Here is a 13,200-nt window from a genome sequence, read left to right as displayed (position 1 = left end):
GATGGCTGATTAGGTCCGTGGTTCACACTCACACTAATCTCCTTATCAACTGGTTGGTCTGATACATCTTTAGTTTTCTCTTTGGAACACATTTCCTTATTTTTTGTAATGTGGACAGGCTAAAAGTTTTCCAAATCTTTATATTCTGATTCCTTTTTCCTTATCAATTCTGTCTTTATTTGTCTCTTCTCACATTTTATCATAAACAATCAGAAGCAGCCAAGCATCTCCTTCAACACTTTTGCTTACAAATATCCTCAGCTAAATATCCATTTCATCACTCATAAGTTTTACTTTCCACAAAATACTACTAACATGAATACAATTCAGCAAAGTTATTTGCAAGTTTATAACAAGGATCCTATTTTCTCCATTGTCCAATAACATATTCCTTATTTCTGAGACCTCGTCAGAATGGCCACTACCATCCTTATCCCCACCAACATTCTGAAGATGATTTTTTATATATTATCTAAGAAGATAGAAGCTTCCCTTATAGCCATCCTCTTTCTTTTCTGACTTCTCACTAGAGTTATCCTTAAAAGTTTCTTCATAGGGCCAGCCCTGGTGCCCTAGTGGTTAAGTTTGGCACACACTGCTTTCGCGGCCATTGGCCAGTTCCCAGGAGTTGACATACACCACTTGTCCATCAGTGTCCATGTTGTAGCAGTGGCTCACATACAAAAAGAGGAAGCTTGGCAACAGATGTTAGTACAGGGCGAATCTTCCTCAGCAAAAAAGAAAAAAAGTTTCTTCACAGCAAGTTCAATTATTTTAGCACACACCTAAAAACTCTCCTAGCCTGTACCTATTACGAGTTCCAAGCCACTCCCACATTTTTAGGCATTTGTTAGAGCAGCACTCTACTTCTTGGTACCAATTTCTATCTTATTCAGTTCAAGCTACTATGGTAGAATACCGCAGACTGGTGGCTTAAATAACACATTTATTTCCCACAGTTCTGGAGGCTGGCAGTCCAAGATCAGGGGTCAGGTTCTTGCTGAGGGCCCTCTTCCTGGTTTGCAGATGACCACCTTCTATCTGTATCCTCATATTTCGATGAGAAAGATCATCTCTCTTGTGTCTCTTCTTAAAAAAGGCACTAATCCCACTCATAAGGGATTAGTGGGACCTCAAGACCAAATTACCTCCAAAAGGGCCCACTTCAAAATACCATCACATTGGGCATTAGGGATTAAACATAAGAATTTCTGAGGACACAAACATTTAGTCCATAGCAGTACTTTATTAGCATTTTATCAAGGCCATTAATAAAGAATTGACAGTTTAAAGATGTTGAGTTTCCCGAACAAATTCCCACATATTGTTTTTTACAAGTATGAGTGCATGTGTTTGGCTATATGGCCTATATCCTCTCTGACACCATGCTGACTCCACAAAGTATCTTGAGTGAAAATTTTAGTTTTCTAAGACTTTCTGCCTCATTGGCAACTTTTCCATGAGAAAAGTCCTATCAGTTCAGGAAGATGAAAAAATTCTGGAGATGGGTGGTAGTGATGGTTGTACAACAATGCAAATGTACCTAATGCCACTCAACTGTACACTTAAAAATGGCTAAAATGGTAAATTTTTCAACATGTATATTTCACTATGACAAAAATGTAAAAAGTAAAAAAAAATCCATGTCATACATTTTCATTTCTTCAAGTATTCTTTAAGGAAACTTGGTGTGTTTAAATGTTTCTTTTTGTAGTTTTTTAGATTTATTTTTAAGTTTACTCTTATGCACTTTAAATAATTGATTCCATAAATAAGAGGTCTTCATTAAATTTTTATATAGTTATTTTTAATATATGAATGTTATTATATTTTCTTAGCTCTTTACTGATTTTTGTATTTGAAGTTTTCCAGACAGTTTTGAATTTTCAACATACAATATCATACCATCAATCAGAGAGATAAATTTACATCTTTCTTTCACATTTTTATGTCTTTTTTTATTTTTGAGGAAGATTAGCCCTGAGCTAACATTCACCATTGATCCTCCTCTTTTTTCTGAGGAAGACTGGCCATTAGCTAACATCCATGCCCATCTTCCTCTACTTTATATGTGAGATGCCTGCCACAGCGTGACTTCACAAGTGGTGCGTGGGTCCGCACCTGGGATCCTAACCAGAGAACCTCAGGCCGCCCAAGCACAACATGCGAACACAACGGCTGTGCCACTGGGCTAGCCCACATATATGTCTCATTTTTTATTTTGTATGCAACTGTATTTATTATCAAAATGTTAGCTGTCAACAAAGAGAGTGATCTACTTGATTTTTCCTGATAACAAGAGATGATCATATGATTACTTTCTTTTGACTTATTAAAAGGATAAAAATACACATTCTTATTCTGATTTTTACTATTTTTTTTTTTTACTTTTTGGTGTCATTTTTCATAAATAAAGTTTATCAGTTGCATGTGTGTGTACTACCTTTGTTATACTTTTGTATCAATTATGTGTCACACAATGGAATATTATTCAGCAGTAAAAAAGCAGGGAATCCTGCCATTTGTGATAACTTGGATGATCCTTCAGGCATTATGCCAACTAAAATAAGTTACAGAGAAAGAGAAATACTGTATGAACTCATTCATATGTGTAATCTAAAATAAACAAACTCATAGAAACAGAGGGCAGAGGTTTCCAGGGGTTGGGGGTGGGGGGTGGGGGAAATGGATGAAGGTGGTCAAAGGGTTTAAACTTCCAGTGGTAAGATGAATGAGTTCTGGGAATGTAATGGGCGGCATGGTGACTTTAGTTAACAATACCGTATTGTATATTTGAAAGTCACTAAGAGAGTAGATTTAAAATTTCTCACCACACACACACACAAATGTAAAGATTAACTGATGGATATCTAAACTAAATGTGGTGATCATTTTGCAATATATACATAAATCATTACATTTTAAATTTAAACTTACAGAATGTTATATGTCAATTATATCTCAGTAAAGCAGGGAAAAAAAAGAAATAAATTAATGTAAGTGGCCCTTCTTTCCATCTCTAATTTCTGAATTGCGTAAAGTAGCACTGAAATTATCTGTTCTCTGAAGGTTTTATGAAAATCCCTATTTTTTAGATAAAAATGCATAATGTGAAATAATTTATTAATTATATGTTAAATGGTAGGTTACATTTTAAATATACTTTGTAGCCAATATTTGATGGATTATATATGCCCTGAAAATGACCAATTTCAGATTTTGCCATTAATTGACATCTGAATAACATTTTTTCTAATGTTTCTTTAATAGAATCTCTCTTTTTGATGACTTCCTCCTATTAGGGGGGTGTGGGTGATTGTTTATGTGCTTTTTCTTTCTATATTTTCCTCATTTCCTTAAATTATATAGTTATCTATTTTATAAATTGTTTTCAAAAAATAAAATCAGCTTTAATATTTAATCTTTTTATTATTTAATTTCTACTTTCACCCTATTTACTTTCTTTAGTTATACGTTTTGTTGATGTGTGCATTTAAAAAAAGTATAGACATGTATAAAATAAATATGTATACACATACATATATATAGATAATATTTATAACTTATGCATCTATATTACCTATAAAATAATCATATTGATCATGAATTTAGTGTTTTTTTGGATATATGAAGATGCTTGTATGATTATTTCTCTGGATATATTAAGATAAAATATTTTCTCTTGTTCTATTATCCTTTTTTTCCTGGAATATAACATAGTCCTTCCTGATGTCTTATTCTTCTACTACAGTGTTATGTTTTGTTTGTTAACATTTCATTTGCAATTTTTGGAATCAATACTCATAAATAAGATTGAGATATAGTTATCTTTGTAGTGTACTGTATTGGTAACATTTTGATACCAATGTTATGTGTCATTCATAAGGGCCCCTCTTCTGTTCTCTCAAATGGTTTATACAGCATTGTAATATAGTTAAGGTTTTAGTAAATTACTAGGTAAATATCTTTTCTTGCTCTTCTCTTTTTTTGGGACAGCAGAGTAAGTACATTCATGACAACTTTAATTTTTCATCAGTAACTGGTTTGATTTACTTTGTCTTCTGGATCGATGTTTGGAAAATTATGTTTATTTTGTACATTTTAAATCTATTTCACTTTTCCAACTGCATTTGCCTCAGTATAACAAGGATTTTTCTCCCATTTCTCTAGAGTCCTTTTATCTTTGATTACTTCCTATTTATTGTTTCCTATTTTGTTTAATTGCACTTTCTTCTTTATTTTTGATTAACTGTTTATATGTTTATTTTTTCAAAGCAGCAGCGTTTATCTTTCAATTTTCTAATCCACTGATTTTTGCTTTAATCTTCCTTAATTCTATCTGCTGTGTGTGTGTTGTAGTTTCTTTAAAATTTACAGATTTTGTTACCTATTTAATTATGCAATTTGTCTTTCTAGACAATGTATATTAGTATTTAAAATTAGTTTTACTCTGAGCATAGATTTGGCCCTATCCTATAGATTATGGTAAGTATAATTTTCCATTAATCAAGAAATATTAATTTAGTCTTTGCCATAATGCTAGGTTATTTTCCAAACATCCCTTTTCCCATCTGTACCCCAACTCCACGTCACACCAAGGTTTTAGTTTAGCATCTGCTGTGGAAACAGTACCACATCTCTGAGATATTTTACAAAAGTGCAAAATGGAAGAGCACATGGGCATTGATTATGGAATGAGACTGTTTCCCTTTAACTCATTGAAATTAAGTAAATGGATTTAGTAACACGTAAGACAAAGTGGTTTCCACATCGTAGAGAGGACAGAGTAACAAGTAAACTTTTAGCGTATTGCTAAGTCTGTACATCCCTCAAATTTAGACACCAGGAGCTCAAGCAAATCAGACTTGCTTCACCCAGGCATTTTTCCTGTGGGTAGAATGATACCTTTTATACTGACTCCCAGGCTAAGTCTTGAGTCCTTTAAGAAGGGGTCAGCACACACTGACTCATTCACAGAACAAACTTTTGTTTGCAAGTGTTCCTTTGTTCCTGACTACAACAGGGATAGCCCAGCTGTCCTCATGGGAAGGCCTCTGGAAGACTTTGTCCAGCCTTCATGGCTGTGACATCCCTGTTATTTGATTCTTTCTGAATGATCTGAGGTGGGAATAGGGAATCCCATTTTTTTTAAACATCATCTTATTTCTTATTTTCCTCATGTAGGCATCCAAATAATACATCTTTTTTGTTATTTACTATATTTTCAGCAATTGAATAGCACACTTTTAACTGGATGACTTTTGCTGAAAAAATTACTTGGTCTTTTTGAAATTATGAAAATAAAGGTAATGAGCTCCCTTCCTATGAAAGTAATCATAAAATAATAATGTTACCTAAACACAAGTTGCAAAGATTCCCAATGAATAAAAATTGGTGGAGTATTAATTCTGGGCCAGCTCTTCTCAGATCCACTAACACACACTAATCTCTTTTTTTATACATGCCACTTTAAAAATACCACCTGTGTTGCAAGCTATTTGTCCAGCTTAAATTTGATCCTCACAAGAACCCTACAAAATAGGTGGTGTTATACCCATTTCTCATATAAAGAAACTGAGGAGTAGAAAATTTAAGTGACTTGCTCCAGACTGCACAGGCTGGTAAAAGGCAGAGTTAGGATTCTAATCACCCTTTGTCTGTCGCCCAAACCATTTTATCTTCTCCTAAGCCTGGCCCTACTATAGCTCCTGAACTTCATGATGATGGTTTGGGTAAAGATATTATCTGAATAAAAATGAGAGGGGCCAGCCCGGTGGTTCAGTGATTAAGTGTGCACGTTCTGTTTTGGCGGCCCAGGGTTCACCTCGGATCCTGGGTGTGGACATGGCACCACTTGGCAAAAAGCCATGCTGTGGTAGGCATCCCACGTATAAAGTGGAGGAAGATGGGCACGGATGTTAGCTCAGGGCCAGTCTTCCTCAGCAAAAAGAGGAGGATTGGCAGTAGTTAGCTCAGGGCTAATCTTACCCCCCCCCCAAAAAGAAGTGATTATGTCACAATGTTAGTGTATATTAGGACATAGTTTTCAAAGTGTCCCATGCTTGGCTTAAAAACCCCTCCTTGACAGCTAAGCCACTACTCAGAGCTCTTTTCTTTTTTTTTTTTTTTCTTTTGAGGAAGATTAACCCTGAGCTAACATCTGCTGCCAATCCTCCTCTTTTTGCTGAGGAAGACTGGCCCTGAGCTCACATCTGTGCCTATATTCCTTTACTTTATAGTGGGATGCCTATCACAGCATGGCTTGCCAAGCGGTGCCGTGTCCACACCAGAGATCCGAACCAGCGAACCCCAGGCCACCAAAGCAGAAGGTGCCCAATTAACTGCTCCGCCACTGGATGGCCCCAGAGCTTATCTTCTGAGCCTTTGGTATCAGTACCGTCTTCTGGAGTGCCTCATCCGGTCCTGTTCTTTGGTTGGTTGGTCATCAAAGCCCTATTTCCCCTGCATGACTAGGGCAGCCTTGGAGGTGGGAGAATGTTTGTATTTCATTTTGAATCACTCACCCTACATGCCAGTAATACCCAGCCATCTATGGGCTCCAATTGGTGAATTCTTTGAATAAGAGAAAGCAAGAGGGAAGGAATATGGTAAAGAATCTAGTGAAACAGGCTGAGATAGTTACCCATAGAATCAGGAATCATATCAGAAGGTAGGGAGTGTAAAATATAGATGGCATATCCTTAGCAGTGGGCTAAGAAATACTGAGTCTGGCACAGCTAAAGCCCCAAGCCTCCCACATTTAGTAGGAGCTTATTTGTGCCCATTTTGTCCCACTTAGCTGAACCTAAAGATTTCACATGTGCTTCCAGTAGCTATATTCAGCTGGTCCACCCACTCCTGGTCACATATGTGGGTGAAGAGGCAGCATAGTGCCTGTGCTCTGGAAATACACTACCTGAGTTCCATTCACTCTTCCACTAGTTTATACATATGGGTCATAGCTACATGGGCAGGTAATTTAATCTCTCTACCTTATTTACCTCATTGGGATAATGAGAAAAATCATACCACATACCTCATAAGGTGGTTCTGAGAATTAAATTGGTGCTTTGGAGAGTGCTTAGTAAATGGTCTAAAACCTGTGAATGTGCCCTGTCTTTGTTGGATAGTCAGGCCAGTCTGAATTTCCCGGGACTCCGGCCCCCCACAATATTTTCAGCTATCTTAGCCAAGAGCATTCTGCAGTTGATGCATACAGCATTTTATACTGATCAATAAGGTAGAATGTTAAAATTTTGCTGTTCAACATACAGTCTTTCTTTCTTTGCTTCTTCAGTTACTGAAAAGATGTATTAAAATTGTCCACTAAGATTTTCTATTTTTCTACTCTCAATTCTGTGTGTATCTGATGCTATGTTATTAAATGAACACAAAATTGGAATAGTTTTCTTCCCAGTAAATTATAGTTTGTTTATATACCATCCTTATTTATGTTCAGTAATGTGTTTTTCTTTAATATGAACTTTGCCTATGACAAAAGGTCAAAGCACCTGTTTGATTTTTTCATCTTCTTATTTTTAATGTTTCTGTATTCTTATATTGTACATGTGTATGTTAAAGAGCATACAGTTTCATTTTAATTTTAATCAGGTCTGATAATGTTTAGCTTTTAGTTTTTAAACACTTTTCATTTAATTATGGTGTATTTGTGTTATAAACTTTACATATTACTATGATATTTAGTTTTATTCCTTTCTATATTCCACTTTAAATTTTTCCATTGTTGCATTCAGACTGGTTTCAATATTTTTATTATTTCGTTTTCTCTTTTATAATCTTGTCATTTATACATTGAAATTTTTGTCAAAATCCTTTGTTTGGAATGTCTATAGATAATAAAAAATATTGGATACAAAGAACTGTGTGTCTGAGTCCAGGATTGTACTGTTATAAGAAATAATAAGATGGTGCTAAAATGCACAGGAACACACACTTCTGTATTTATAATAGCAGAGTGAGCTATTAATGCCATCATAGGAATTACCAATATCATACTTTGTAAGTCGTTTAAGATCTGTGTCTGCCACATTTGACCACAGCCACTTGAATAGCTGTTTTCATTAGATGCTAAACACTGAAGCCTGTGAAAGGGACAGAAAGATTATTCACACACCTCACACACACACAACAGTGAGTCCTACTAGCATCTGACCTTCAGCTTTCAGCTCTGTATTTACTTTATTACATAAACATTATATCATAGGATGGTGTATATCTTTTATATATATATTTTCAAATACATAACTTTTATACACGTTTATATGCATCTCTCTCTTTATATATATAATTCTTAAATATATGCTTCCAAATATAAATAATTTCACATCAAGCTAAACAGGATAAAAACATGTAAACATATGCACCTGGTTCTGGTCAAGCAAAACACAAAACCACAAGGTAACCACAAGTTAAAGAGTGCACTTTAAGGGGAATGAGGGAAGGAACAACATGTAAACAACAAGAGATGAGCAGCTGCACCACAAGGCCCCGCCAGGGTCCATTTCTTAAGGCTGTAGTAGCAAAAAGCTCCTTGTTCAGTTAAGACTTCTCCCTTCACCCTGTCACATTTATTCTTGAGGGACTTCAAAATGAGTGTGGAAATTCTGTAAACACTAGACTAGAACTGAGTCAATCCTGTTGAAAACAGAGATGACAAAATAAACCATAAACTGACAGTAATATTAATTTCACCAAACAATAACATTAAGGACTTTCTATTACTTTTTAACACAGTGAGACACCATAATCGTAGCAGGAAACAAATGAGGATGGGCAAGAAAACAGTGATGGATGCTCAATGGAAATGACTTCAACGGCTCCTGTAAGTGACAGATGTGTCTATAAACAGAAAACAGGCAATAGCGGATGACAGAGCCTCAGCACACTAGACCACATGCCACAGCATAATGCTACAGACTCAAATTTAAATATTTTTTCTAGCTCATAATGAAGCAAGTCCCACTGGTCCTCCAAGAAGGGGAGCTCATTGTCTCCCACTGAAAGAAAACACTTAAACAACAGATTGGCCAGCCGAAGCATGACAAGCTCTTTTTTACAGCGTTTAAAGGGCATGTTGCCCTCTCCCACCTGCACAGGCTCCTCTCCCAGGCCCTCAGGGTCTGCATGCTTGTAAAAGCAGTTCTCTCCAAATGGGCAAAAACCCCCACTTTGAGCAAAATACCTGCAGGTCTTGTTGCTCATTGCCTCCTTGTACTGCTGAATAAGTTTCTGCTTCTCTTCTTCTTCCTCCACCCAGAACTCACTGGGTATGACAAAGTTGGAGGTGACCCTGCACTGTGGGCAGGATTTGACCAGCCTGCTCCCAAAGTGTCTGGCACTCCTCCACCTGCGGATACACCTAAGACAGTAGGCATGGTTGCAGTTGGAGAGGATGCCAAAGCGGCGGTCACTGGGGTTGACTCTGTCATAGACAACCTCCATGCAGATGCCACACACTTTGTCCATACTGCGCTGCACAGCAAACGAGAGTTCCATATCCTTCTCATGTGCTTCAACACAGGCCCTTATGTGCTCTTCCCTCTGGACAGCATCCACCGGGTGTAAGACCTGCAGCCCACACATATCGCATATCTCTCCATGTTGATACATACAGCTCTCCCCACGAAAGCACCGCCCCATGGCAGCATCGCGGCAAAGCTGCTCCCCCACGCCCACAGCAATCTGCTCCCTCGCAGTCACTAGGCTCTGCAGATGAGCCTCGGGAACAGTAAAGGTGCTGCGGCCCCAGTAGGGTTGCCCGGGAACAAACTCAACGGCATCTGCCCAGCCTTCTGCACCTGCTCCTCCTGCAGCTTCCAGGCCTACATTGTATCTGGCCACTTCAAAGAAACCCCTTTCAGCAGCTGAGCCAATCACAGGCAAGGAGCGTGAGGACGCAGCAGGGGGGGCTTCCGCTACTTCCTGAGGCAGGGTCTCAACGTGCGCAGCCGTACTGGCACCTCGGTCTGTAGAGGCCTGAGGCGATGAACTGCGGCTCTCCCTGGCCATCTGCCGGCCTGAGAGGTCGTGGGAGTAGCGACAGTTCTCCCCCTCCTTGCACATCCCATGCAGATAATACCTGCAGGTGATTTGCTTTGTCCAGCTGCCGGTGCTCCGGCTAGGCAGCCAGCTGGGCCCAGCCCCTCCCCCTGAGGCCTGGGCAGGCCTCCGACGTGACGTTCGGAGGAGGGCTGGGCTTGGAGCCACAGGCTGCCGGGAGGCCGGGCGCACGGGGACACTGGGCCCAGCTGCACCCTCCCCTGCTGCCACGGCACCCACAGGGGCCCTGGCTGCCCCAGAGGGTTCAGAGGGAGCTGCAGGCTCTTCCATGGCAGCTTCTTCTGCCCCAGATGGTACCGGAACTTCTCCGGTGGCTCTTCCTTTCAGGCATGAGGCCCGGAGAGCACTAGCTGCCCGGGGTTCATCTTTGGGAAGTGTGCATCAATTTTCCTTCCCGTTGCTGTCTGCTTCCTGTGACTATGTGTTCCTACTTCCTATTCTGGGCAGGCGCAGCGGACACTTCCTGTGGGGACAACATCAGTCCTCTACGGTGTCCGTACAGTGTGTACGTTCCGTACGGCTGCGATGGGTGTCTGACCGGAAGCCTTCTTTGTTCATATCGGGCGGGGATGCTCAGCCCCAAGTCTCCAGCCTCTGCCCTGCACCGCTGCACGCCGGCTGGTCCCTCTTCCCCATGTCCGCCGTCTCCGCTGGAGGACGTAATCACATTCTTTGAGGTTTTAATTTAATCTCTTCTAGTGTTCGTTCAAACACATTTTATTTGATTTCTTTTTCACATATGTCTATTTTGAAAAATGATAACCGTTGCCTCCACAAACCGTGATTAAAAATTCATCTTGTATTTTATACACGTGAATTTTATAAAGTATTTTTCTGTCAGTCTATTTTGTCTGTGTGGATCAAGTGGTTCGCGTTTTTTCTTTTTTTTGTCTCATGACTGTCACTTGTGGAAGCTTTTTCGTTTTGTTTTCTCGACAATGCGTGATTTTTTTCTGGTCTTTGTTTTCTGGAAATTCTTATGGGCTTACATTGGAAACCTTTTTCGTAAGCAAGGTTTTAGTGGGAACGCTTCTGATCTGAGGCAGCTTTAGCACCTTTCAGAGGTTTTAGTTTATTGTAATTTCTACCTCTCCCCTCCTGTGCAGAAGCCGCAGACTTTGTCCAGTCCTAATGCTGGCTTAATAAGCCACTGTCCCCTGTGTGACCCTGGCTTTTATTTTCTCTTGCTGGTTTAACTCATACTGGCCCTTTGTTTCCCTTTCTTTCTTTCTTTCTTTAATCCAGCGTCATACGGAATTGTGGCAGGCCAGCCTTTCATAACATATTCTATACAATTCTGTTCACAAATGGTGCTTTTTAATCTCTACGTGTGAGAGCTCTTTGTTTTGCAGATAGATGTTATTAGATTAGTAAAAAAAAAAAAAATTATAGTCCTACTTTGCTAAGGGTACTAACCGTGAATGTATACTGAATTTTCTCATGTAGTTGTCTGCATTTTTTGAGAGATGATCATTTTTTTCTTTTATTCTCTTAATGTGATTATTTGCACTGATAGATTTCCAAAGATTTAACTTACCATTTTTTCCTAAGAATATATCTTTCTGTGTTATGCTGTATCATCATTTTATATGTTACTGAATTTTGTTTGCTAAAATGAGTTTCTTAGAGTGAATTTCATAGCCTAAATTTATATTTTAAAGTGGGAGAAGGTCTGAATGTAGCACAGAAATCAGATTGAAGCAAATAATAAAGGCAATAAATTATTAAAGAAAAACAAGCATGAAGTAAAGGGAATAAATCAAACAAAACACTTTGAAATAATTTATGAAACTGATAAATTGTGGTGCAGTTTATCAAGAAAACATGAAGAAGGCTCAAATAATCAAGATCAGAAATTTAAAAAGTGGTATAACTACGCTAATAACAGACATTAAAAATCATGAGAGGATGCTGGTAAAAAGGCCATTAAATTTGAAAAATTATGTGAAATGGTCATATTTCTGGAAACATGTCTATTAATAAAAATGACAGGAGCAGAAATAGGAAACATAAATATTGATATGTTAGATAAATTAAATCTGTAATTAAAAATAATTCCCTAAATTAAAGCTTTGGAAGCTTTCCCTTTGAAATAAATAAAAAGGCAAAAAGATCTATATTTATTGTTGCAAGTCCTAGACAGTACAATGAGGCAAACAAAGAAATAAAAGAAGTTAGAATTGGAAAAGAACTATTAATGGAAGACGGCAGAAAATTGAGGATAATTTACTGATAAACCATTAGATTTCATAAGTGCATTTGGCAAGGACTGCAATATACAAAATCAGTTTATATACATATATATATGTATATATAATCAATGTCACTTAAACGTTTGAAATTCATAACATTTATAACATTAATAGTTAACTATGCTAGGAATTAAACTAATTAAACTTTTAAAAATTAAAATCATATTTACTTAGGAAGACGTATACAAATTGAGGAATACTGTGATCAAGCAGTGGGAGGCTCAAAATTTTCAAAAGGTTGTCTTTTCCTGGCTTGATAATCATTTGAGAATGTTGCTGCTTATCCACCAGGAATCTAGGATATCTTGGTGATTTTGAATTCTCCTCCATTTTATACTTATTGAGCTTTGCACTAAGGATGCCACTTTCTCCAGAGTCTGACTCAACTCTTATATACTGGGCTCTTCTCAGATTCACAAATATAAGAATCTTGAATATAAGACTATTATTTGTTTAATAGTAATGTTTTCCCAGCACTGTGTCTAAATTATGTTTGATCTAGTTTTTATAGAACAGCATTGTCCAATAGGATGTTCTATGATGATTTTATATTTGTGCTGTGCAGCACAGTAGCCACTAGTCCCATATAGCTCTCGAGCAATTGAAATGTGGCTAGAGTGACTTATGAATTGAATTTATATTTCAAAATTAATTTAAATAGCCATATGTGGCTAGTAACTATTGTGTTAGACAGTGAAGATGTATATGGTATTTGATCATTTCATCTTCTCAAACAGGAGGAAAGGGAGAAGATTTCCTAACTTGTCCAAGGCTATGTTGCTGCCATGGTGCAGTGTTTGCCATCAAATCCACACCTGCGTGACCCCCATCCTGTTCATGTCCTGCCATCTCCTAGTGCACTATATCT

At 38.0% G+C, this 13,200-nt stretch overlaps 1 protein-coding gene across 1 annotated transcript; it reads right to left on the bottom strand.

Moving 5' to 3' along the window:
• Positions 1–8,169: 8,169 nt before the first annotated feature.
• MKRN3 (makorin ring finger protein 3) lies at positions 8,170–11,442 on the bottom strand. Its single transcript, XM_008530343.2, has one exon. It carries the CDS (start codon positions 10,348–10,350, stop codon positions 8,860–8,862), a length of 1,491 nt encoding a protein of 496 aa, XP_008528565.2. The 5' UTR covers positions 10,351–11,442; the 3' UTR covers positions 8,170–8,859.
• Between the last annotated feature and the right edge of the window lie 1,758 nt (positions 11,443–13,200).

Source organism: Equus przewalskii, chromosome 1 (assembly GCF_037783145.1).
Source record: "Equus przewalskii isolate Varuska chromosome 1, EquPr2, whole genome shotgun sequence".
Taxonomy (NCBI): domain Eukaryota; kingdom Metazoa; phylum Chordata; class Mammalia; order Perissodactyla; family Equidae; genus Equus; species Equus przewalskii.
The sequence above is the reverse complement of the archived record's forward strand: the minus strand, read 5'-3'. Positions and strand labels throughout refer to the sequence as shown.